General features: G+C 35.5%; 1 protein-coding gene across 1 annotated transcript; it reads left to right on the top strand.

Annotated features, from left to right (window-relative positions):
* Positions 1 to 211: 211 nt before the first annotated feature.
* CUNH5orf47 (chromosome unknown C5orf47 homolog) lies at positions 212 to 18,254 on the top strand. Its single transcript, XM_023705046.1, has 5 exons — positions 212 to 695; positions 8,533 to 8,618; positions 10,652 to 10,751; positions 12,911 to 12,950; positions 18,174 to 18,254. The coding sequence occupies exons 1-4, from the start codon at positions 212 to 214 to the stop codon at positions 12,928 to 12,930; spliced, it is 690 nt and encodes a 229-aa protein (XP_023560814.1). The 3' UTR covers positions 12,931 to 12,950; positions 18,174 to 18,254.
* The last annotated feature ends 5,308 nt before the right edge of the window (positions 18,255 to 23,562 follow it).

Here is a 23,562-nt window from a genome sequence, read left to right as displayed (position 1 = left end):
CCCTGCCCATAAGGGCGCTGCTCTGCCCTCCACCTGCTCAGTGCCACATTCTTTTCTCCCCTGCACAACAGCTTCCCACCTCCGTCCCGTGCCGTACCCCCCGCCCCCCGCGCACAGTTGTGCAGTCCCAACCCCCCCCCGCCCCACAGCACGGTGGTCCATCCCGGGCTGGTGGGGGCTGGGGCCGGGCAATCTCCTGGCAGAGGGTGTGATGGCGCAGGCAGGCCAGGCTCAGGAACAGGGCCGGATGCGCTTTGTCTACGTGACCCGCTTCGGCTCACACCAGTGTGGTGGCGTCCTGGAGCTGGGTGGCCGCCCTGATCCGGGCCGTAGGTGTCCTGGGCCTGGGGCCTGCCGCCGCCAGGAGGAGCCGCGGGACGCTGGGGCGAAGCCGGGGGTCCTGGGCAGCAGGGGGCAGCACAGCGGCTCCCGGCCCCAGGGCCCCATGGCTCCCGCCTCCGCCCGCTCCCAGCCGTGGGCGTCAAACGCCAGCACTTGCAGCAGGCCTGGTGCGGCAGCGCATGCAGGTGGAGCGGCGGGCGGGGCTCAGGGAGGGTGGGGGCGGGGCTCAGGGAGGCGGTGCTGCCGTCGGCTGCCATCTTGCCCGTCAGGTGTCTCGCGTCGTCGCGCTCTTAGGCCTGCGGTTTGGGCTGCCACGCGGGTGGCTGGCCGGCTAGTCGGTCTCCCGTCCGGCGGTCTGTGAATCACTCAGCTACCCCGTCGGCGCTGCCCTCGGGCAGTCTGTTCTCTTAACGGCTGTCCATCCAGTCAGCCCTTCGGTCAGTCAGACCCGCTGGTCAGCGCGCCTGCCCTCGCGCCCAGTCAGCCTCGCTCAGCCGGCGCTCAGCCGGGTCGCAGGTCAGCTGCCCAGCCAGGCTCCCGTCAGGACTTGTGCCAGCCTTTAAATTTAATTCAGAGAGTGGCCCGCAAGAAGGCCTGATGTAGAAATGCAGGTTGAGATAATGCACCTTTATTGTGTGTGCTGCCAGAGCGGCCCAGAGTTGAGATAGTCCAGAGATGGGAGAGGAAAGAGCATTGTACGAGTCACGTCAGTCTCCTGGAGTGATGGGGGCCCTGGTGTCCATGGTGATAATTTCACAGAGGTTTGTTGAAATTACAAATTAATTTACAGGAAGAAATGACATCTGGAAGTTGTGGAGTCATCTAAACACAGGATGTCTTTCCACTGTTGAATCTTTATCTTTCACGAGTGTTATTAAATTTTAAAATTCTCCTCACTATAGGCTTTCCATTGGTAAATTCATTCCTAATCTTTAAAAAAAAATTTTTTTTTTGCTGTTGTCAATGGAGTATTCTTCACAGTGCTCTCAAAATTTTGTGTATATGAAGTATATTGATTTTTAAAATCAATTACTTTGAGGATTAGTCTCTTTCAGGAAGTTTGAAATTCACATTATATCGTAGTCAAGGCATAAAATATTTCCCTTATCTCAACTTTTTTTTCCTGAGGGCCCATACTTCCACCTATACTTTTAAAAAGTAGCTTTATATATCTATCATTCACAGTTCGTACACAGTGTGTACTTAAAAGTGCACCATTCAGTCATTATGATTTTTATATAGAAATCTCAATGTTTTTATATAAAAATTTACATATTTACCATTACCACAATCAATTTTAAAATATTCTCATTATCCCAGAAAGAAACTGTATTCATTAGCAGTCATCTGCCATTCTCTCTTATCCACCAACTCAGCCAGAAACAAGCACTAATCTTTGTCTCCATAATTTGCATATTTCAGATATATAAATGGAATCATGCATAATGTAGGTTTTTGGACTGTTTTACACTTACCCTGTTGATTTTTGTGTGTTAATTTTAGATCCTGTTAATTCACTAAATGGTTTTATTAGAGCAAGTTTTATAATTTATTCCCATGACTTTTCAGATACATATATTTTTCAGGAATGTATGTAGAAACAATTTGATTTTTATGCATTTTTTGCCTGCAATAGGTCTTTCTTTGTTTTAAAATTACATTGGCTACTCCCTTAAGTATAGGTCAAATAGTAGATAGTGAGCATCCTTGTTTTGTTCGTTCTGTTATGTGAAATGTCTCCATTGTTTCTCAAAAGCAGAGTATTGGCTTTAAGATTAAAGCATTTATAAACTTTGTTTTGAAACATGGACTTACTATGCTGCTGACCTCAATTCTTTTGCTTTAGTCTACTGAGTACTTAGATTATAGGCATATCACACCATACCTGGCATATTTAAACATCTTTCAGTTGTTATTCTCTTTTCAGTGCCTTTTAAAAATTATGAATAGAATGTTGAATTTTGTCAAAGGCTTTTTTAGCTCTCTGGAGGTAATAATATTTTTTTAGATTAATTAATATGTGATATGATATAAATAAATTTCCCCATATCAAACCAACCTTGTATTGCAAACTGAATCTTATTTGCTTCTTTTGTATTTTTGTATTTTTTTTTCCCACGGATTTGGGGATTGAACTCAGGCCCTTGCGCTTGCCAGGCAAATGCTTATCCTACTGAGCTATCTCCCTGGCCTCTTTTGTATTTTTTTAAACAGTCGTGAGCTCTGTTTGCTAATTATTGTTTAGAATTTTTGCATTGGTATTCAGGAGAGAGAATGATTTATATTTTTGTTTCTTTGTATTTATTTACCTAGTTTAGATATCAGAATTATAGTTATTTTGTGAAAATAATTAGGATTTTTTGTTCCTCATCAGTATTTCCTTAAGCAATTATCCATTTCCTAAAGTGGTTGCATGTCTGCAAAACAATACCATATGATTTTTTTTTAAGTTTCCTGTGTGTTATTGTTTCTTTTTTTTAGTATGTGCTTTCTTCCTTTTTCTTGTTCGAAGTTAGCCAGTTTTTTTTTTTTTTTTTTTTTTTTTGCGGAACCGGGGATTGAACTCAGGCCCTTGCGCTTGCCAGGGAAGCACTTATTACACTGAGCCATCTCCCTGGCCCCGAAGTTAGCCAGTTTTTAATATTTGCTTGTTTGTTTTGAGACAGGTTCTCACTATGTGGTCTAGGTTGGCCTTGAACTCACAACGACCCCCTCCTACAGCCATCTGAGTTCTAGGATTACAGGCATGTGCCACTACACCCAGCTGTCAGTATTTAATTTCTTAAAAAGTTTTCATTCATTAAGTAGGTAATAAGTACTTATATTTTATTTTCTAAAGGCAATGGTAAATTCATTATTCATTCAACATTTAGTTAACATGTACTACACTGCAGCTACTAGGTCAGGTCCTAGTGACAAAACTTATTTAACATCTAATATACTGGCCATCAGGTCTGATGCTAGTTACACAGTGTATCAGGTAAATAATTTCCACTCAAGGAATTTATACATGAAGTATGAGGATATAAACTAGTTAGTGTGTTATTAGAGAGAGATAGGCTTTGATAAGTTGAGAGAAAGGTGAGGCACAGAGGCAGGAAATCAAGGGGAATATGAATAAATAAATTTCTAGTGGATAGTAAAAATCAAGAGCATTGGCTTTGAAGTCAGATAAATAATCTTGTCTATTATCTTATCAGCAGTGTAATACTGGCCATGTTGTTTAACTTCTGTATGATCCTTCATTTCCTTGTCTGTAAAAGGACAATAGCATTTCCTGTCTTAAATGGATAACATAAAGGTTAAATGGAGGAATATGGGCACAGTGCATAGCATAGTGTTTGTTATAAAGCTAAATATCCAGCACATTAAGGAGAAATAACTTGAAGGGAAGAAGGTATTAGCCTAGCATCCACCACATAGTAGACATATATTAAACTTTATTGGATGAATGAAACATGTTTTGGATCAGATTGTGGATTGCTTGTCATTCTGTAATCACCAAAGATTTTTGAATGGTGAAATGAAGTTATCAGTTATTGGTGCACTCTGGAAGATAAACTTGTGTTTTTAAGATGTGTGGAGTTTAGAGATCCAAGGGAAGATTAAGCAGCTCTTCTAACATTGCTAACAAGACCAGTAGTCACTTCCAACCATTACAGAGCTTAGAACATGTGGTCATAATTTACAAATAATAGAGGATAATAGATATTATTGGGACACTGTACAAATAAATGCTTGGGAGGTTGCAAATAGTTTGAGGATGAGGGAATCAAGCAAAGCTCCATGATGGCAGAAGCTTCATAAGATTTTCACATGGTGTTGAGATAGGAGCAAATGACATGTGAGAAAAGCACATGAACAAATTTTTTAAAATTAATTTTATTAATAAAGAAATAGCAATGAGAAAGTTTCAAAACAGGTTAGTAGGACAGTTACAATAATTAATACATTGCATATTGTTGTCTTCATAGTAGTTGTTCACAGTACAGGATACAGACATGACATCTTGTATAAACACTATTAGTACAAATCTTTCTTCTCATTGAACTAGGAGAAAGTAGCTGTGTATCTATCCTAATTTGTATATACAGATATATATGGTCCTTCATTTATCTCCCCCTTTTTGTTTAGTTTTTGTCAGAGATGGGTATTCTTTTGCCATTCAAATATTGTGGGTATATGAATTCAGCAAAATAATCCAATATAGTCCAGTAGACCATGATAGTAGTGGGTTATCTGCCAGACTGGCAATGTCAGACATTGTTGACTTGAGCCTTTTACAGTTAAGCATATTACTATGGCTTTTTTTATACCTCATGTTTATACTTTTCTGGTGGATGTTTAAGATCAGTCGAATCTCCCTCAGGATTTACCCTGAAACCATGTACAGCAGTTTGTAGATTTTTTGTCAGTGTTAGCCATCTGGATGAGTCACGGCCATTGCTTGACCAATTTGCTCTCTGTGAAAGCCTGAGAGAATGTTTTCTCTCTAGGTGATTCTCCTTTGGCACACTCTACATCATTGATCACTTTCCTTTGTGGCCCCATAATCTCCTTGAACAGAAAATTTCGGACAACATTGAGTTACAAGATGTTACAGTACAGATTCTCTTGTGTCCTGAGTCCCCATTGACCTTGGAGGACTAAGGCCAAAATATTGGCTATCCTTGTGGCACTTCTTTTTCTCTAATGTTTTAGTCTGCAAACTTAAGTTGTTGACCCTCCAGAAGAGAAGCTTAATGATATCATTACCCTACAACATAGGCTGTTGAGCTTAACTATCTGTCTGGATATCTAAAGACAACATGGAGCAGGTATTTTCCAAAAATCATTGATATGCTAAACTTTGATTCTTTATTGAATGTGAAAAAAATAAACAATTACACATTTTTACACAGAAATTTAGAAATCTAACCATATACAGCATTGTAGCAGGACAGTACTATGACATTTTTTCCTGTCTCTTGTTTTCTTTTATTACCTTTTATTTTTTAAACAAATATTTACTTGAGAGAGTACAGTAGTAATTGATGACATTAGAAGCAGTATGCATTTAGAAGACCAGATTGACAGGCATTCCAAGCATGGCCCTAGCATTACACTTTGCTATCCTTGGTACAGTTGCTTAGTTCACAGATACCAGCATTTATAGTTAGTGAGGGTGAGAATCCTACCAATTAACTGCTAGTTTCAAAAACCTGATGGAGATCCTCAGGACAATTGCCTTAACCATATAATCTCTCTTGGGTAAGAATTTTCATAGTTGCTAAGATTATAACTGCACCAAAGCTCTACACCAAAGATCAGAGGTCATTGCAATACAAAATGACAAAGAGAAGGAGCAAAATGCAGTCTCAGGCCCCGAGCCCACCCAGAACAAATGCAGGAGACACTAGAATAGAAGAAACTGGGAATCATACACCTGAAGTCTCTGAATTAATAGCCTCTGAAGTAAAGAAACAACTGCAGAAAGGTATAGAGGAAATCAGATCAAGAATAACCTATGAAATAAAGAAATCTCTGAATGACATCTGAAATAAAGAAATAACTGCAGAAACGGATAGAAAAAATCATCAGAAATAATCTCTGAAGTAAAAAAAGAATAACTATAATGAAAGAATTAATAACTGCTTCTAAAGAAGACACTGATAAAAATAGAAGAGAATAGAAAAATGATGGAATCCTTGAATGAGCAAATTTTGAATATAGATCAGTGATGGGCAGTGATTAGGGGAGATGTATAACCACAATTTGGGTCAAGATTTACTGAAAGAGAAATAGAGAAAAAATTGAAATGTAAGTCAGGACAAAGGCCATTGTTTATACTGGGGAGGGCCTCAATGTAGTACAAAATATAAGTGGAAGAAATACTGTGTTTTTTCTTTTGCGTACCCTCTATACTTTTTTACATATTTTATATTTCCAATTATTGAAGATAGAGCCAATTATTCCTAACCCAACCTTAAAGAGTATAGATATAGCTTAGGTAAGACTTACCAGGAAATATTTGAGAACAATGCAACTGTAGTTCTCTGAAGTTTGTAGGTATACAGGGGGAAGGATAAATATGGCAGTGTGAAGAGTTTTCCAAAACCGAGTTACTGTTTTTTGCCATGTCTAAATATCATCTGTACTGTTATTTACTTTATTTAAATATGTACTTTCCCCTCTCTATTAAATTTATTTTAGAACACTTTGCATCATTACCTCAGTGGAAAACTGGTACTGTTTGCCATAAATAGAAATTCATTTAAAAAATCTAATAAAGGAAAAGTACTATTATTAAATTCTAGTTAAATAGGCTGTCTGCTGAAGGTTGTCTGTGGTCATAAAGGGAAATGAGCAAGTCTTAGAGACATCTAAATGACATACTAGTGCCAAACTCAGACTTCCTCCTTGATATAATTAGGAGATTTTTTTAAATGGAAAAACAATGACTTTCTTAACTTGTCCAGGCCATTCTTGAACTTTCAATCTTTATGTCTCAGCCTCTTAATTAGGTGGAATTATAAGAGTGCCATCATGCTAGGTGAGCTTAGTGCTGTATCTGGGTTCTGCCCAGAATCAAGTGACATGCATCTCACAGATTGGGAAATGCCATTTTAGAGCATATTCTAGTTTATTGAAAAATAAAATATCTAGGGTATGTACCTAATGTCAATAACATAGGAGGTGTAGGCCTACTATCAACGGAATTAGAAATTGGATGTTAGTGAATGGTAAATACACTACCTCAGGTAAGTAATATTATACATACTATAGTAACTGAATGTATGTTGCTTTGTGAGATCACAGAAAGCTTTCTGGAAATCTAACCATTGAATAGATGAAGAAGACCAGGTATTATGGAGTGGTAGCAGGGCAGGAATGAAGAGGGGATGGTTTAAGGTAGGGTGAATGTTAGAAAAGGAAAGTAAATATAAAGGGAGCACATGCTCAGTGTTTATAATTTTGTGTCCTGATGCAGAGCGCTTAGGTTTTCTTCTAACAGCTTTAACATTTAGGAAGGCAGTATGGCTTAGTGAATGGAGCCAGGAAGTTTATTTGCTTTGGAAAACTTCCACCAACTTATGACTAACCTAGCCACTTTTTCATCTATTATGGTAGTGTTGATGATATGTGATAGGATACTCCTTATAATATGGGGCATTGGCAGAGAGCTACACCTCCAGCGGGCCACATGATCACAAGTGTAAACAACAGATACTCAATTCTTTACATCATTGCCAGTGTTAATAAAATTTTGTGTTTTACCATTCTTTTATGTTGACAGAACATCATCTATGTGTATACATGAGATGCTGAGGCTGAGCATGTTTAAGGGAGACTGGTCTAAATTATGATGGTCGACCATTTAGATTATTTAATGCATTTTTGACTTAGTATGTTTTCAATTTACAGTAATTTTTTAGAATCATAACCTCATCATAAATCAAGGATCTATTTGTATTACTGTGTGACTGGATAAAATGATGAGTAAGACACACATGGCCATTGACCTCCAGGAGTTCAGTGCCTAGTAGAGGAAGTACGTTATAAATACATGATATTAAAGTATGCTAAATGCTATGATCAGGATTTATAGGAAAGAGTGCTGTATGTAAGGCTGTGTGTATGTTCTTGAGGGAAAGCCATGGAGAGGATGTGGCATATGAATTGAATGTTGAAGAACAAGTATAAATTTGCCTGGAAGGTGTGTGTGTTTTCTGTGTACTGCTTTAGCCCAATAGAGAAGCATGTGCATAGCCTAGAAAGGGTAAGAATGAGACATACTGGAGAAATTACAAGGGGTTTTATGCTATTGGAAGCATAATGTATATTCTTAGCTGAATTGAGTAGAATGGAGACTGGAGCAAAACAATGTGACAAGATGTAGTTTCTGATATTGATATTTTCTTTTTGATTCTTTTGGGACTCACTATCTAAAGAAAAGAGATTGAAACTAGGTGGAAGCTTTTCTTGCTGCTTGCAAGTTTATTGAATTCTAGTTTTCATGATTGGTTTCATCATGTAATTAACTAAATGGTAAAGTAGTATTCCCTAGTGATTAGAAATATACCAACAAACAGAAAATCCCCAAACATAGATTAAGAGAAATTTCTGTGGTCTTTATTCTCAGAATAGTGAATTCTTTAAAATATGTGTTCATTTCCATCTCTTACCATTTTACTCTTTTTTCATAATTAGATTTAATCCAGAAGAATGCAGATAATGTATTTGACTTTCCTGTACAATTACACAAAGCTTGCAAAATAATGAAAAAAGGAAAAAAGGTATGTTATTGCAAAGGGGAATAAGAAATATTTAAATTTTAGATAATCTTCTTTGAATAAAATATGTGAAGATATTCAAGACAATAAAGATAGTTACATCTTTTGAATAATTTAATTTTCTGAAATGAGAAAATAAAATTTAGAGAAATAGAAATGTGCTTGGAAATATTGGTTAAGCAAAAGGAGCAGCTCTTCTAATATTTGAGGGTATAAAATACATTTTAATCAAGATATAATCCACTGAGAGATTTTTCAAAGAATAATCTATGGTTTATAAGATATGACAAACTGATAGATGAGTTAGTATGAAAAGAAAATCATAGATGTATATTGGTACTATATTGTTCTTTTCGAAGACAAGGAATGCACATTAAGTTTTTAGCAAGAAAGCTGACAAGGATCAACCTTTACTGTTAAACTGTTCTCAGCATTGGTTTTCCAGATAGCATGGTAACTTGAGTATTTTAAACAGAATGAGATGCTCTACTGATCTCTGATAGCTATTTTAGTTTAAGGTAATTATTGATTGATTATGGCACATACAACTGTAATGTGTCTGAGCTTTGAGTTTGTTTGATATATAATCCATATGTAGTATAAAATAGCATTAAAGCTGGGTAAGGCTTTGTCTTAGTTACTTTTCTCTTTGCTAAGATAAAATATGCAACATCTATAGTTAAAGGAGAAAAGGTTTATTTTAGTTCAGTTTGTAGAGGTTTCAGTCTAGTTGGCTGGCTCCAAGGGAGAGTGGCATGGCAGAGGGGCAGCAGTCCAGGGCAAAGGAGAGCAGGCAGAAGGCCACAGACAGCAAACAGCAGGCAGCAAACAACAGCACCAGCTGCAGCACCCACAGCACCAGTGGCAGTGGTAGTCTGTCCCTCCCTTTTATTCCAGGCAACCTGCCTTTTGAGTGTTGCTACCCCTACCCAGAGTGGACCTTCCTTGATCTTAGTATCACATAATTTATCCCAGTGTCACATCTTTAATCCCGGTATGACACACCCTAGATCCAGCCACCTTCAAGAAGTCACCTATGACTGCATGGTTTTGAAAGGGCATCTTATCTCATTGTACTAAGAAATAGTTCTTCCAAGAAATATTTTACTTATTTTGAGTGAGATGAAAAGAGCAAAAGCCAATGTTTACTTTGAACTGTTTTGTGGCAGACACTAGGGTAAGTGCCTTACAAATGTATTTTTCATTATTGATAATGATTCATTGTGTGGAGATACTCCTCTGTGTGATTTAGACACCTAGTGTCAAGCAATTGGTAAGTGGCAGTTTGATTTCATAGTTTTCATTCTATCTGTTCTACTATAATAATGCTCTATAGGAATTTTCCATTGGTTTGTCTGGGAAAAATCTTTAATTCTTTACTAAAATAAAATACATTAAAATATCAAAATCACTGTCCAATAGTTTAGACATAGACTAGAAAGTCACTATTTTTATTACTTTTGAAAAATTGAATGTATTGGATCCATTTAGTTAGATTTATAGACTTATAGAAAGAAGCTTCATCCACTGCAATTAATTTAAATACTACAAGGAAGAAATTCTAGGAAGTTAGAAAAGAGATCAGAGAGTTCAGTTATGGAGAATTTTAGTTCTCTGTATGCTAGTTTTCTTTATAATGATTGACATGTAACACAGTTGGGCCACTCCCAGTAGTATCAGTCAAAATGCATTACTTGAATGGCAATGGAATACACATCTCTGACAAAACTAAACAAAAAATGGGGATATAAATAAAGGACCATTTTATAGTGAAATATAGATATGCAGCTACTTTCTCTTAGTTCAATGAGAAATAAGTTTTGAACTAATAGTGTTTAGACAAGATATCATGTCTACATCTTGAACTATGAATAACTACTACAAAGACAACAATATGCAATTTATTAATTATTGTAACTGTCCTACTAACCTGTTTTGAAACTGTCTCATTGCTACTTCTTTCTCAATAAAATTGTTTAAAAAATACATTCCTACTTTTCTTGTTGGTGTCCCTTAACTGTGTTTATTTTTTTAAGGTTTCAGTATGGAATAATGTATACAAAGACATTTCTAGAATGCTTGAAGAAAATGAAAAATATAGACTTAGGCTTAAATGCCAAAGATCATCTAATGAAAGTAAGTTAACACAGTTTTCATTGTATTAATGAAAACTGACTTCTATTAACAGTTTAGATAACATTGACTCACATTAGGCTAGTAGTTTTCCTAATTGTTTTATTTAATGTATGGAACTATAGAAATGAGATTACTAGATAACCACTAGTCATTATAATTAGAAGTGTAAGACATTTTTAAGCAATGAGTGTAGAGTGGGTTCTGGTAGATATGAGTGTAGGAGGTGCTTGTGGCTAGAATTTGTGGATGGAAGTGAACATACTTGTCTGTTAAATGTGAACTTTAGGGGCTGGGGAAATAGCTCAGTGGACTAAGTGCCAGCTTAGGCAAGCACAGGGACCAGGGTTTGATCCTTGGCGCCACATGCTGCACCGATCCTACCCCTGGGCTTGATGATGCATGTCTGTAATCCTAGTGCTGGCGAGGCTGAAAAGAGGAAGGATACAATGAGGCCAAGCTGTGTACTGAGACCCTGTACCAAATACATAAAAAAGTGAACTTTAATGTGAACTTTTAAATTCAGATTGCAAAACCCATCCATATCAGTGAAGACAAACATTTAAACTGCAATATAAAGTTACACATTATATATAACTTCTTGCAGTTATATCCTTTTCATGGGTGCTACAGTACAATTTAATAAATTTAATACATTTAACAAAAATTGTCTTTGTATTATGGGCTTGATGATATCATTTTATGTCTGGAAAACAACTCATGAATTAATTAGTGTTCTAGCACTGTGTCAATGTTGATTTCATATTTTTGTCAAGGCAAATTAGATATAATCTGCTATATGTATTTAAAAAATTAAAAGTTTGGATTCTCAAAATATGAAGTTGAATGAAATTAAAGTAACTACTAAGGTCATAATTTAATTTTTTTGGTACCAGGAACTGAACTCATGACCTCATACTTGCCAAGGAGGCACTGTGCAGCTGGACTAGATCCCTGGTTCCTAATGTCATAAATTGCTGAATCAAAATAGTTACCTTTTTCCCCTCAGGCACATGTCTGAATATGCATGCTACTTCTTGGTGCTCAGTATGCTGTCTTGATGACAGTTTCTGTTTAACAGTTATTAAACTTGTGGTATTTAGTCTGTGAAAAATATTTTCATAAATGAGAAATTAAATAGAATTCTGTTTTATAAATAACACCAAAAATGCTAATGTTCCTGTACTATTGCATCAATAATAGCATAAATTGTTTGCAAGAATGAGGTAAATCAATGCTTAGATTTGTGATGATTTACTTAACCAATTAAAAAGGAGAATGGGGGATATTAGGAAAAAGGGAAGTAATCAGAGATTTCTTAAAAGAAATAGATATTTAGGCAGAGCAGTATGCAAAAAATATCTGGACATAATTCAAAATGTTATTCCTGCCATTACAGAATCTTGAACATCATGAGATATTTTCTACCTCAGCAAGAAGGCTTCTTTACTAGGGCTGGCCAAATAGCTCAGCAGATTAAGGCTCTGCAAGCAGACACAGGGGCTGGGGGTTCTATCTCAGGCCTGCCATGCCGACCCCACCCCTGGGGCATGCTGAGACAGTGATTTAGACTGAGCGTGGTGGTGCACACCTGTAATCCCAGCTCTTGGGAGGCTGTAAACAGGAGAATTGCTACGAGTCTGATCTAGTAGTGAGATCTTGAATACCCTGTAGCTCCTTCCCTATATAAAAAAAAAAAAGAAGAAGAAGCTTCTACTAGACATAGAGTAATTGTATAATAATTACTTAACAATTTAAAATAATATGTTTTCAGAAATAATTTTCTCATAAACAAAAGATATCTTTGAAATACATTATTTTGCATTAGATTATTGTTGTTGTTATTATTATTTGATTTGTTTGAGACAAAGTCTCACTATGTAGTGCAGCCTGGCCTTGACCTGGCTTATGTTGCCCAACTTGGCTTCAAATGCATGTCGATCCTCCTGCCTCAGCCTCTCAAGTGCTGGAACTACATGTGTGCACTATCACACATGTAGTGTTATGTAACTGTAACTTTATTAAGTTTCAAATTGCAAAAAGTTTTAATAAAACTAATAATTATGTTGGAAACTGTTATAACTTTCTTAATGTACCTTTATTAATAAAAAATCAGTACTAGAGGCCATCTTGAATTTTTCTTCCATTTTATGTTTTTCTAGACTCAAATTACACAACATGAATTTTCATTATCATCTTCTGGTAAGAATCTATTTGATAGTAATTGTATAGATTTTTCCCCTTCCCTTTTATATCTTACCTTCTCCAAATTTTAGTATATAACCTTGAGTGGTACCATTCTATTTTGTTCCTTAATCCAACGTTTGACACATAATAAGCACTTGTTCTGCTTCTCTAGCTGAATTTTTTGTGTATTTCTCATGTGTCTCTTTTGTTATCCTAGGAGCAATTGTTCATCCTGTTCCTTGTTTACATATTTTATCTCAGCTTACTAAATTTTATAACTTCAATGAATCTTTTTGGATATATGATTTAATATAATACTCCTGAGTTCTGATTTTCTTCAAGATACTTTAAACTTTCTTTCATTTGTGCCCCTGGCTTCTTAATTACCTGTCTTTATTCAAGTCTGAGAGAGATGATTTCCAGTTTCTCACAATTTTTAAACTAATAGGAGAGATAAGTGATATAGGCTTTAGAAAAGAAAGTTAAGGTTTTATAAGTGGGGGTGTGAGGAGCGTAACATAGTTTAGACATGAAGATGAGCAAAATTTATTGATTTTAACAAAGTATGAAATGTACAGTTTAAGAAAAGATTATTTAGAATAACTAAAGAAAGATCTAAGAGAATGTTCAGATGGTATCAAAGAATCTTGAACACTTGAACACTGGGAAAGAATTTGTACTCTGTTCAGGATACAATTAAAAAATGGAACATTTTCTTGACCTTTTGTTTTAAATAATTCTGAAGGTATATAAAGTTCCAAGAATAATACAAACAACTACAGTAACCCTATTATCCAGATTTGCCAATTTTTAACATTTTGTCAGTCTGCTTTCTTATTTTCTTTTCCATTTCTTTAATATGTATATCCTAATGACAGTGACATCCTTTATATAATTATACCACAATTATCAAATTCAGAAAGTTAAACATTTTAATTTTTTTTTAAAATCTTATGTTTGTTTGTTTGCCACAGGGTCTCATTACACAGCTCAGACTTACAGTGATCCTCTTGTTGAGGCCTCCCTACTGCTGGGATTACAGGTCTGTGCCACCATGCCAGGTTTGGGTGTCCGACTTGGTGCATGGGGCCAGCATGGCATGCACTAAAAGAGATTGAACTCGGGTCATTGTGCTTGCCAGGCAGGTGCTTAGACCACCAAGATATCTCCCCAGCCTGAAGTTTAACTTTTGAAATAATACTTTTTATTCTATCCCCCATTGTCCAGATATTGGCTTTAATGGGAATTTTTTCAGGTATCAGGATCATTGATTGCATTAAATTTTCATGTCTCTGTTTTGTTCTTCTTCAATTTGTAACAATGCTTTAACATTTCTTTGTTTTCATTAAATTCACATTTTTGAAGAATATAAGACAGCTATTTTTCAGGCTATCTCTCTGGATATGCTGATACTTTCCTGTTACTTGATTTTTGTTATGTATTTTGTCTGAAACATTATATAAATATCAGAATCTGCACAAATATTCTCCATCAATATATGAAACATTTTAAACATTTAAACATTTGAAACATTTGAAACCTGCTCTCAGAGTTTGATCCCTTTCATGGAAAGGGTTTTAAAGGAGGTAAATTTGTAGTTGAAAAACTTAGGGGTCTGTAATAGCAGTCCAAGTGAAACATGAAATGTATTTAAATGAACATGACAGAAATGGCAGAGAGGTGACATATGGTTAGAGGTGGGGATCAGAAAGCAGGTACCAAGATTTGAGAATGAGTAAATAAGAAATATGAAAGTCAGGAGGAAGAACTCATTTGACGAACATATTGAGTTTTATTTTTTTCATGTTGAGAGACCCAATTCTGAGCAAGCAGTTAGAAGTATTGTATTTGGTCTTGTGTGATACAGATAGCCTTCTTTTTTTTTTTTTTTTCCGGAACCAGGGATTGAACTCAGGCCCTTGCGCTTGCCAGGGAAGCGCTTATTCCACTGAGCTATCCCCCTGGCCCCAATATAGCCTTCTTAATGGTTATATTATGGTTCTAACAGTAGTTGCAGATAAAAATGTCAATGTGAGGACAGAGATGGAGCAGAGGATTGAGTACAGCATGTCAGACAATGTCAAGTAAGAAGAATTTTTAGTTTCAGTATCTGAGTTTCTAAGGGCTTAAACAGGCATAAAAATAGATGGCTGAGGGGCTGAGGAAGGAGCCAAATGGAGCTTACAGATGATCAAGGAGTTGGCAGTTCAAGGGACAAAGACCTTGCTAGGGGAGAGCAAAGGGGTACAAGAAGTAGAAAGATAAAAGTACGTCAGTCAGGACCATTGTAAGAGTCCTAGTACCTAGGACTGAAACATACATGTTGACATTGTCTAAATAATGGGCTCATTTGTGAATCGCTGCCATGGCCTGGAGTTAAAAGCCTGTGATGCTAGACTGTGACATAGTTTTTATATATGAAACTGTTGAAGTCATGAAGGGTGTTAGCAGGAGTTGGAATGGAGAGCAAAATATGAACTACACAGTGAATTCATCAGACACTTCTATGATCACCTATAGAAAGGAGAAGTTGCTAAAACGATATGTATAGGGAGTATCTTTTTGGTCTTAGAATGTTATAGTTTTTACAACTAAAGTTTTCAGACCAAAAATTAGAGAAATACATGGGCTAAAAGGTTAGCCAATATTTTGGCCCTAGCCCTCCAAAATCGGTGAGGACTCAGGACATAAGAGAACCTTTGCTGTGACATCTTGTAACTAAGTGGTGTCCCAAATTTTCTGATGAAGGAGATTATAGGACCACAGAGGAAAGTGATTGACAATGTGTGGTGTGCCCAAGGAGAGTCACCTAAAGAGAAAAAATTCTCTCAGGCCTTCACAGAGAGCAAATTGGTCAAGCAAGGGCCATGACTCATCCAGATGGCTGACACTGACAAAAGATCTACAAACTGCTGTACATGGTTGTAGGGTAAATCTTGAGGGAATTTGACTGACCTTGTCAGATGGCAAAAGTTACATTCTTAGTTATATAGGTCTTGCTTTAACTTGGTCTTAACCATCCAGCCAAAAAGTGTAACCAAGGTATAAAAGATAAAGCTAGTTAATATGCTGAGCTGTAAAAGACTCAAGTTAACAACTTCTGACAATTGCTAGATGTGTTGATAATGCACTACTATTATGGACTATTGGTCTGTATTGTGTTATTTTGCTAGATTCAAGTACCTACAATCTTTGAACTGGCATCAAGTATGAAAAAGTCCTTTAAAGATTTCTCCAAATACAGCTTCTCTAACTGCAATGGAACACACATCTCTGACAAAACAAAACAAAAAAATTGTGGATATATTGGGAGCTCTGGAAGCTAGGAAATCAACAAAATGTGTGTAGGCAGGACTAGACCTTAGTGCCTAAAGCAAACAAGCTACCTCAGTCCTGAGATAAACATCCTGTCTGGTTAAAGTCAGCTATTAGTCACTAGGAAACCTTGGGTCACATGTTACTAACTTTGCAAAAGTATACATAAAATACTGTTTTGTTGTGATAAAATATATATGTATACACAAGATAGGATGGGTATACAGTTACTTTCTTTTAGTTCATTGAGAAGAAAGGTTTGTACTAATATTGTTTAGAAAGTTATCATGTCTACATCTTGTCCTCTGAATAACTACTACAAAGACAATATGCAATGCATTAATTATTGTAAATGTCCTACTAGCCTATTTTGCAATTGCTTTATTTTATTTTTCACATTAAAACAAATAAAAAAGAATGTTATAGATTTTAGTAACTACTGACATGATACTTAATTTTAATATAGTTTAATTTTATCACTTTTTATTTAGGATTAGCCTACCTTGGGTCTAATTTGCAGTGAAGATTATGAAGAGTTGAAAGATGGAATGTTAAATGAAATATTATTTTGGTGTGTTTTATTGAAATTAGCACTTTATAAATTAGATTGAAAATGACTATAAATTAATGGTATTTCTTTGTAAGTTAATGAAAATTTTAGTTAAATGTTATATACGTGCAAATGTTATTTTCAGAATTAATACATATTTTGGATATTTCAAAGCATTTAAGCATTTTATACATAAAATTTAAATTAACAGATTAATACAATTATATGTATTTATAACTGGCAATTTTTTCTTTTCATTAGAGTCTGTAATTACTGTTTTGTATATCCCTTCTTTTTTATGTAACTGCATGAATTAAACGTGTATTCATTTGAATTTTCTTTGGCTTCATTTTTTTCTTTAGTCCTGTAAAGCAATAATTCTATTGAGTCTTAAAACTGATGATTATTTGAGCCATGTTTTTATGCTAAGGAAATTTAGTGAAGTATATGTTTATTATGTGGTTATATTAAAATGGACTATATAACAATACCAGTATTTTAGGAAAATTCTTGGGAAAAAATCTGAGGAGATACTCTAGGCTATAATTGTTACATTTAAGTCAACAAATTGAAAGGTTTAAAACTTTGAAAATTATTTAAAAATTTTAAAATGAGGCATTTTATTTTCTATACACCATTAAATTATTACCTACACCAATATTACCTACACCAGCTTACTTAATTATTTACTCACTTATTGATGGTCTTGTCTCTCTTAAATTGAATAAAAAGCCTAGTAGAACTGGTAACTTGGGATGGAGGAAGCCAAAAGAGAGTTGTTTGTGGTAAGCTTCTGTGTATACTAATTGATTTTCTCCTTTGATGTGGCCGGTCCTTTTCCTTAGGTATCCAGGATGAGAACATAGTCTATCATTCTTTTTGGATCTTTGAGAGGGTGTGCTTCCTCACTTCTCTTATAAAGGTGTTATAAAATAGAGAAAAACAGATTTCTTATGAAGTAGTATAAGATGTAGGAAATGTAAAATAATTCATAGTTGTTTCTGCTTCTAGCTGTAACTTCAGATTATTTCATAAGACTCCAACATAGGGACTAAATATTCGTAGTAGTATTTTGTGGTAGTGTGTTCTTCTAGTGACAATGTATCAAATCCACCTATTTTTAATGGAAGGACACCTTACTTATATGACTTAAATCTGGTGCTAAATAAGACTATTTAGACACAATATATGTAGCATTTTATACTACATAAAGTTTTGTGATAAATATGGATGAGGACTTTAGGTTTGCTTCATTTTATATTTCTGTGACTTCTACAGCTTGACACAGTAATGTAGTGTTTTAATTTGTTAGATGTGCCAATATTTATTGAATCTAATACTGGTTACAGACTTAGTTTTTCTTACTATTCTAGAGCCAATGGAGCAAGGAAGACTTCCCCTGAAATGACATGAACACTAAGTATTCATGCTAAATCTTTTAATTTTTTTCATAGTTTCTGGTGAAAATTGCTAAATCTCTGTTTTGTTAATTAAAATATGACAGAAATTTTTGCTGACATATCACTTAATATCAGTTGTGATAGTGTGACTTATTCGTGGTTCTGTAATCTAGCAAGGATGAATGATTCCTGCATTAAAATCTTAAAACTGCTACGTAGTGCTGCCTTACCTTCATCTCCATCTTACACTCTTTTCTCTGGTCTCCATGAGTAGGAACACTTGGCAAATCTATTCCTGATTATTTGTCTCCTTTGTTTAGGAAACAAATCATATAGAGCTACATTCTGAGAAATGTGTTATTAGGTGACTTTGTTATTGTGAAAACATCGTGGAGTATTCTTAACCTAAATCTAGGTGGTTTGGGTCCATTATTCAAGGTGCCTCAGGATGCAATCAGCAAATATGGTAAGCACAATATGAATGAGGGTGCTGCTGTAATGATGTAGCATACTGTTGTGCAGTGATTTTTTAATAAGTAGAACTTATTAAAACAATACTTTGGAAAACAATAAAAATATACGATAGTAAATAATAAACCAGTAACCTAGTTGTTTATCATCAATATTATGTACAGTATACAATTGTATGTGCTATAGTTTTTATACTTTTATTTCTGCTGGGGATTGAACCTAGCACCTTGCACATACTTAACTTCTGAGCTACATCTTCAGCCTTGTGCTATACTTTTATAGAACTAGTGGCTCCTTAGGTGTGTTTATAAGCAGTCTGACCACAAGCACATGAGTGATATATTGGTACTAATGTGGCTACAGTGTCATGGTAATGTATGTTACTCATTTATTGGTCAGCGACCAAAAGGTTATGATATGAGGCAAGATTGTATTTGCAACATCTGTTTTGGATTCTATAGTAAATATTTTGTATGTAGGTGGGCAGAGTAGGGAGGGGAGAGGAGATATAATGGTTTGAGTGAAAAACAATGATTATAGAATAGAGGTAAAACATGTTGATACCTCTAATAATCATTCAATCATTTATTCCTGGTCCATTGAATAATTTCACGTGAGCTTTGAATTCATGAAGAAAGCCTAAAAGGATCTTTTAGTATAAGAACTATCTGACATTCAGGATATTTTCAAATCCAATGTAACTAGAAGAAAGTTAAGTTAGTGTTTTGAAGAAGTATTGAGTAATCTGTTGGTGTCAGGTTTTAAAATGGTGAAAGAATAGTTTTGAGTTTGGGAGTAGGGTTGTGGGATTAGGAAGGCTGAAAAACCCTGGGAATGGAAGGAGAAATAGCATCAGCACAGATTTTATTACAGGGAGAACACTTGGCTACTAGAACAGGATCCAAGTTTATAATTCAAAGGCCATTGCTATGCCAGCTCTGAAATATGCTTCTCAGATTTTTTACCACAAGGGCCATAATTAATGGTGGTTCAGCTGTGCTGCTTTGTGAGCAGACTACTATATTTGTGCAAGGCTGTTCTTCACAACAGGTTGCTCTCTGCTGGTGATTAAGCATAGTAAGACTAAAAAGGCAGGCACATTTCAGAAAGACAGGCCTGAAGTACTTCCTATCTGTCTTGCTGCAACAAGACAGAGTCTAAGACTCTACAATACTTCTTTATTTCCATCTTTTCCTTACAGAGACCAGTCCTTCCTGGTGGTCTAATGGCTAGAGGCACAGAAGTTTGGAGTTGTATGCAAGGTCAGTTGAGGCAGTCTGCTATGATAAAGTGTGGGCCAGGTAGGGAAAAAGCTGAGACTCTGGAATGTGTGATGGCAGGATCCAAATATATTTGCCTGGACTTTGAGAATTTGCAGATGTGGCCCTCTTCTTCTGTGCTGAAAGTGCTGCAAGAGCTCCACCTTCTTCCAGGAAATAGGTTCTGTACTTGGGAGCTATTCTCATCTCCTCTTCTGGCTATCAGGCCATGACTACAGTTGAGTGCCAGTGTAACCCAAGTCTAAAAGTGTTGATCCATGTAAAGGAGGGAAGAAAGCTCTCTAAGAATTATCTACATGTTTATTGACATGAACAAGGGACATATCAGGGTTTAGATTTTGAGGATGTTTGATCACAGGGTAAATTGTAAATCTGTAGAAAAATCAATAATTCATAAACTTTGGGACAGTTTTTTGAGAATTTGAGAAAAGAGGACTATCCAGGCTTCCTAGAAACAAGTTCTGAGTTTACAATGACTGCTAGAGCTGCAAAGCATTATCCTGTCACCTCTAATAAAATGGAGGCCTCTAAAAATCAGATAATTTCTTGAATAAATTCTGGATCATAATAGGCCCACTAGTTTTATAAATATAACTATTGCTCAATTCCCCAGTCCCCAGGTATATGTTTGAACTTGTACATAGCAGTTAGAGTAAACACCACAGTGAATACTTGTCCTATAGATTGAGTTATACTAGGGAAACATAGCTGAAAATGACTAAAGCTTTCTCATTGCTTCTAGTGAAGATATTAAATAAAAAAATAAGATCATACTCTTGGGATGGGTCAAAGATGGCAAAGATTAAAAACCTAAAAGATTGCTGCTGACTTAGCTACAGCGTAACCTTGATTGAAGATGCTATGCTAGACAGGTATTATTTATAAAGAAAGAACACTGCATGTGTTCACTGATATGGAAGATATATTAATTTCATTAATTATTTAAAATTTAAATATTTAAACATTGATTAATTTAAAAGTTAAATATTTAACATTTTTGTTAATATTTACTTATTTAAAGTTTTGCCTCAGGGGTATGTTAACTGTCTGCCTTTCATCACAGTATAGCCCAGAGATATCTGGACCACTTTATTAGTCCACATTGATATATTATGTTAGCAACCTTATGATGATAAGGTAGGTGAACCAAGAAATGGCTACTCAATTGGAAGCTTTAGTAATATATTTGATCCTGAAGATTAGAGATAAACCTTAAAAAATATTTAGGGACCAGTTTGAATATTCAGTGAATGTTCTAGGAGTCATATAAGACTTTTTTAACTTCTTAAGGGGTGCAGTTGTCAGGGATATGCCATGATACTCCATCCTGAAGTAGAAAATAAATTTTGTACAACCTGAATCCCCTTACTGCAAAGTGTGAAGTATACTCATAATAGAGCTCTTTGTCACTTTAGAGGTGAAACATGGTGGATGGTAGCAATATTACAACCAGCTACGTTCTGGGGTGAATCTAAAACTGTGGAAAGGGCAAAGAGTAGAATTGAGAGCAGTCTATCTGGTTATCCACTTGTACACTGATATGACTATGTGTATTCCCAGACAGTAGCCAGTGATCTAGCATCTGATCTGGGGGTCCAAGAATGGATGCTTGCTGACATGAAGTGTGGGTCAGAGGCATTTGGTTGAACATGTGGGACTGAGAACAGAGTGTCAAGATTTTTGTACCATATGCTGTTGTCCACTAGAAACTACTGCTGCAGATACACTAGACAACTAAGGGAATAAATTGATCCCTAGGCAACATTAACCATCTTTTATTATCAGCCTCCCAGAAATTTTTATTTTTTCTTACAATTTCCTTGATTTTTGTCTATTTTTTCTTTATAATGTTAGTTTTGGATTTATTTTATTATTTTCTAAACTCTTGAAGTAAAAGTTGGTTTAATAACTTAAGAGTTTTTAAATACATAAATTTCATGTTATAAATACTCCTCTCAATGCTGTTTTAGATGTGCCTCACAAACTTTTGGTATGTTGTGCTTTTATTTTTGTTCACTTAAATGTATAGTTTATGTATTTTTTTTAAGTACAGTGTATACAGGGTCTCACTACACAGATCAGACTCATAGTGATTCTTCTCTTTTCAGAAATGTATATTTAAATTTTTTTTCTTTGCGACTTGCTCCTTGATCTGTGGACTATGTAGAATTATGTTGTTTACTTTCTAACTGTTGAGATTTCAATAGTTACCATTATTTATTGATTCCTTCTTTGATTCTGTTGTAGTCAGAGAACACACTCTGTATGACTGCTATGACTTGTCTTTATAAAAGTTAAAATAACAGAACTTGAAAATAATGTGTATTATACTTTTTTTAAATGGTCCACGATTGTCTTTTACATCCTTTTGTTTATTCTTATTGAGTTTTTAAGGGCCGGGGAGATGGCTCAGTGGAATAAGCACTTCTCTGGCAAGTGCAAGGGCCCGAGTTCAATCCCTGGTTCCACCAAGGGTGGGGGGAAGGGTTTTTAAAACATTTTCTTACTTTCTATCTGGTCTATCAATTGTTGAAATAGGTGAATTAATGTCTCCATGTATTACTATAGAAATATAGTGATATGAAGCAGAACCTGAATGTCCCTTGGAAGCAAAGAGCAATAAACAGTCCAAGGAGAACTGCTGTCTCTCTTGTAAATTCTGGCAAGCTTGGATACGAGGATACAGATAACAGCTTTTCCTGCTGGCACCCTGTCTGTTCTTTGATTCCTTGCTTGGGATGTTATCGGCTAGCATTGTGTAAACTTAGAGCTAGGCAAAAGCCTGAAGGCAATAGAGAGAGTACTTCGTGTTCACAAAAGCAGTTATGCACGTTCCTTAGTCTTCTTTTAGCCTTCAATAAATGTGAGAGTTTTCTGGGGCTCGGGGCTCACTTAGAGAGACTAATCGCAGTGAGGCCTCTGAAGCTATATTAATTCAGTCTTCCCGTTGTTTCTTTCAGCTCTGACTTATACAATGTACTAATGTATTTCTACTTATTCCTTAAGTTCTATTAATTTTTTACATCACATAGTTGACAGTTATATTATTCAGTGCATACATATTTAGAATTGCTATGGTTTCTTAGTGGATTTATAATTTTCTGTTTCTGGTAATTTTCTTTGCTCTTAAGACTATTTGCTATTATGGTGACCATTTCTGCTCTCCTTTTATTACATCTTATCACATCCTTTATACATTCAACTGTTTAGTATATCATATTTGGAATTAGTTTCTTAGAGACAACATATCTGGGTCATGTTTTGAAATCTACTTTGGTAAACTCTATCATTTAATTTCTGTATTTATATCATTTAGATTTAGCATAGTTAATGATATTTTAGTTCTCAGGTTTTCCACTTAAGCTTCAATCCTGAACTCTATGAGGCAAAAATAAGACCTAAGGAATGGGTCATGGTTACCCAGTCTGTTTCCTCGCTATAACTTTTGTGGTTTTCTTTTGTTTTATATATAGATGTCCAAGATTTTTAATTTTAAAACTTTGTGGAAGAATAGGAAAAAGTATATCTAGTATAATGATATATACTAGATTATACTGAAAGTATAATGTATTAGTGATAGTTCTTTAAAGAAACAATCCCAAGTTAAATAT

This window comes from Octodon degus, unplaced genomic scaffold (assembly GCF_000260255.1).
Source record: "Octodon degus isolate 3935 unplaced genomic scaffold, OctDeg1.0 scaffold00212, whole genome shotgun sequence".
In the NCBI taxonomy this organism is placed as follows: Eukaryota; Metazoa; Chordata; class Mammalia; order Rodentia; family Octodontidae; genus Octodon; species Octodon degus.
Note: the sequence above shows the minus strand (reverse complement) of the source record. Positions and strands in the feature narration are given on the sequence as shown.

Coding starts and splice junctions, on each gene's coding strand:
- CUNH5orf47 (XM_023705046.1), top strand. CDS start 212: ATGGCGCAGGCAGGCCAGGCTCAGGAACAGGGCCGGATGCGCTTTGTC. Junction 696..8,532: donor AGTCGGTCTCCCGTCCGGCG/GTCTGTGAATCA, acceptor TTTCATAATTAG/ATTTAATCCAGAAGAATGCA. Junction 8,619..10,651: donor TAATGAAAAAAGGAAAAAAG/GTATGTTATTGC, acceptor TATTTTTTTAAG/GTTTCAGTATGGAATAATGT.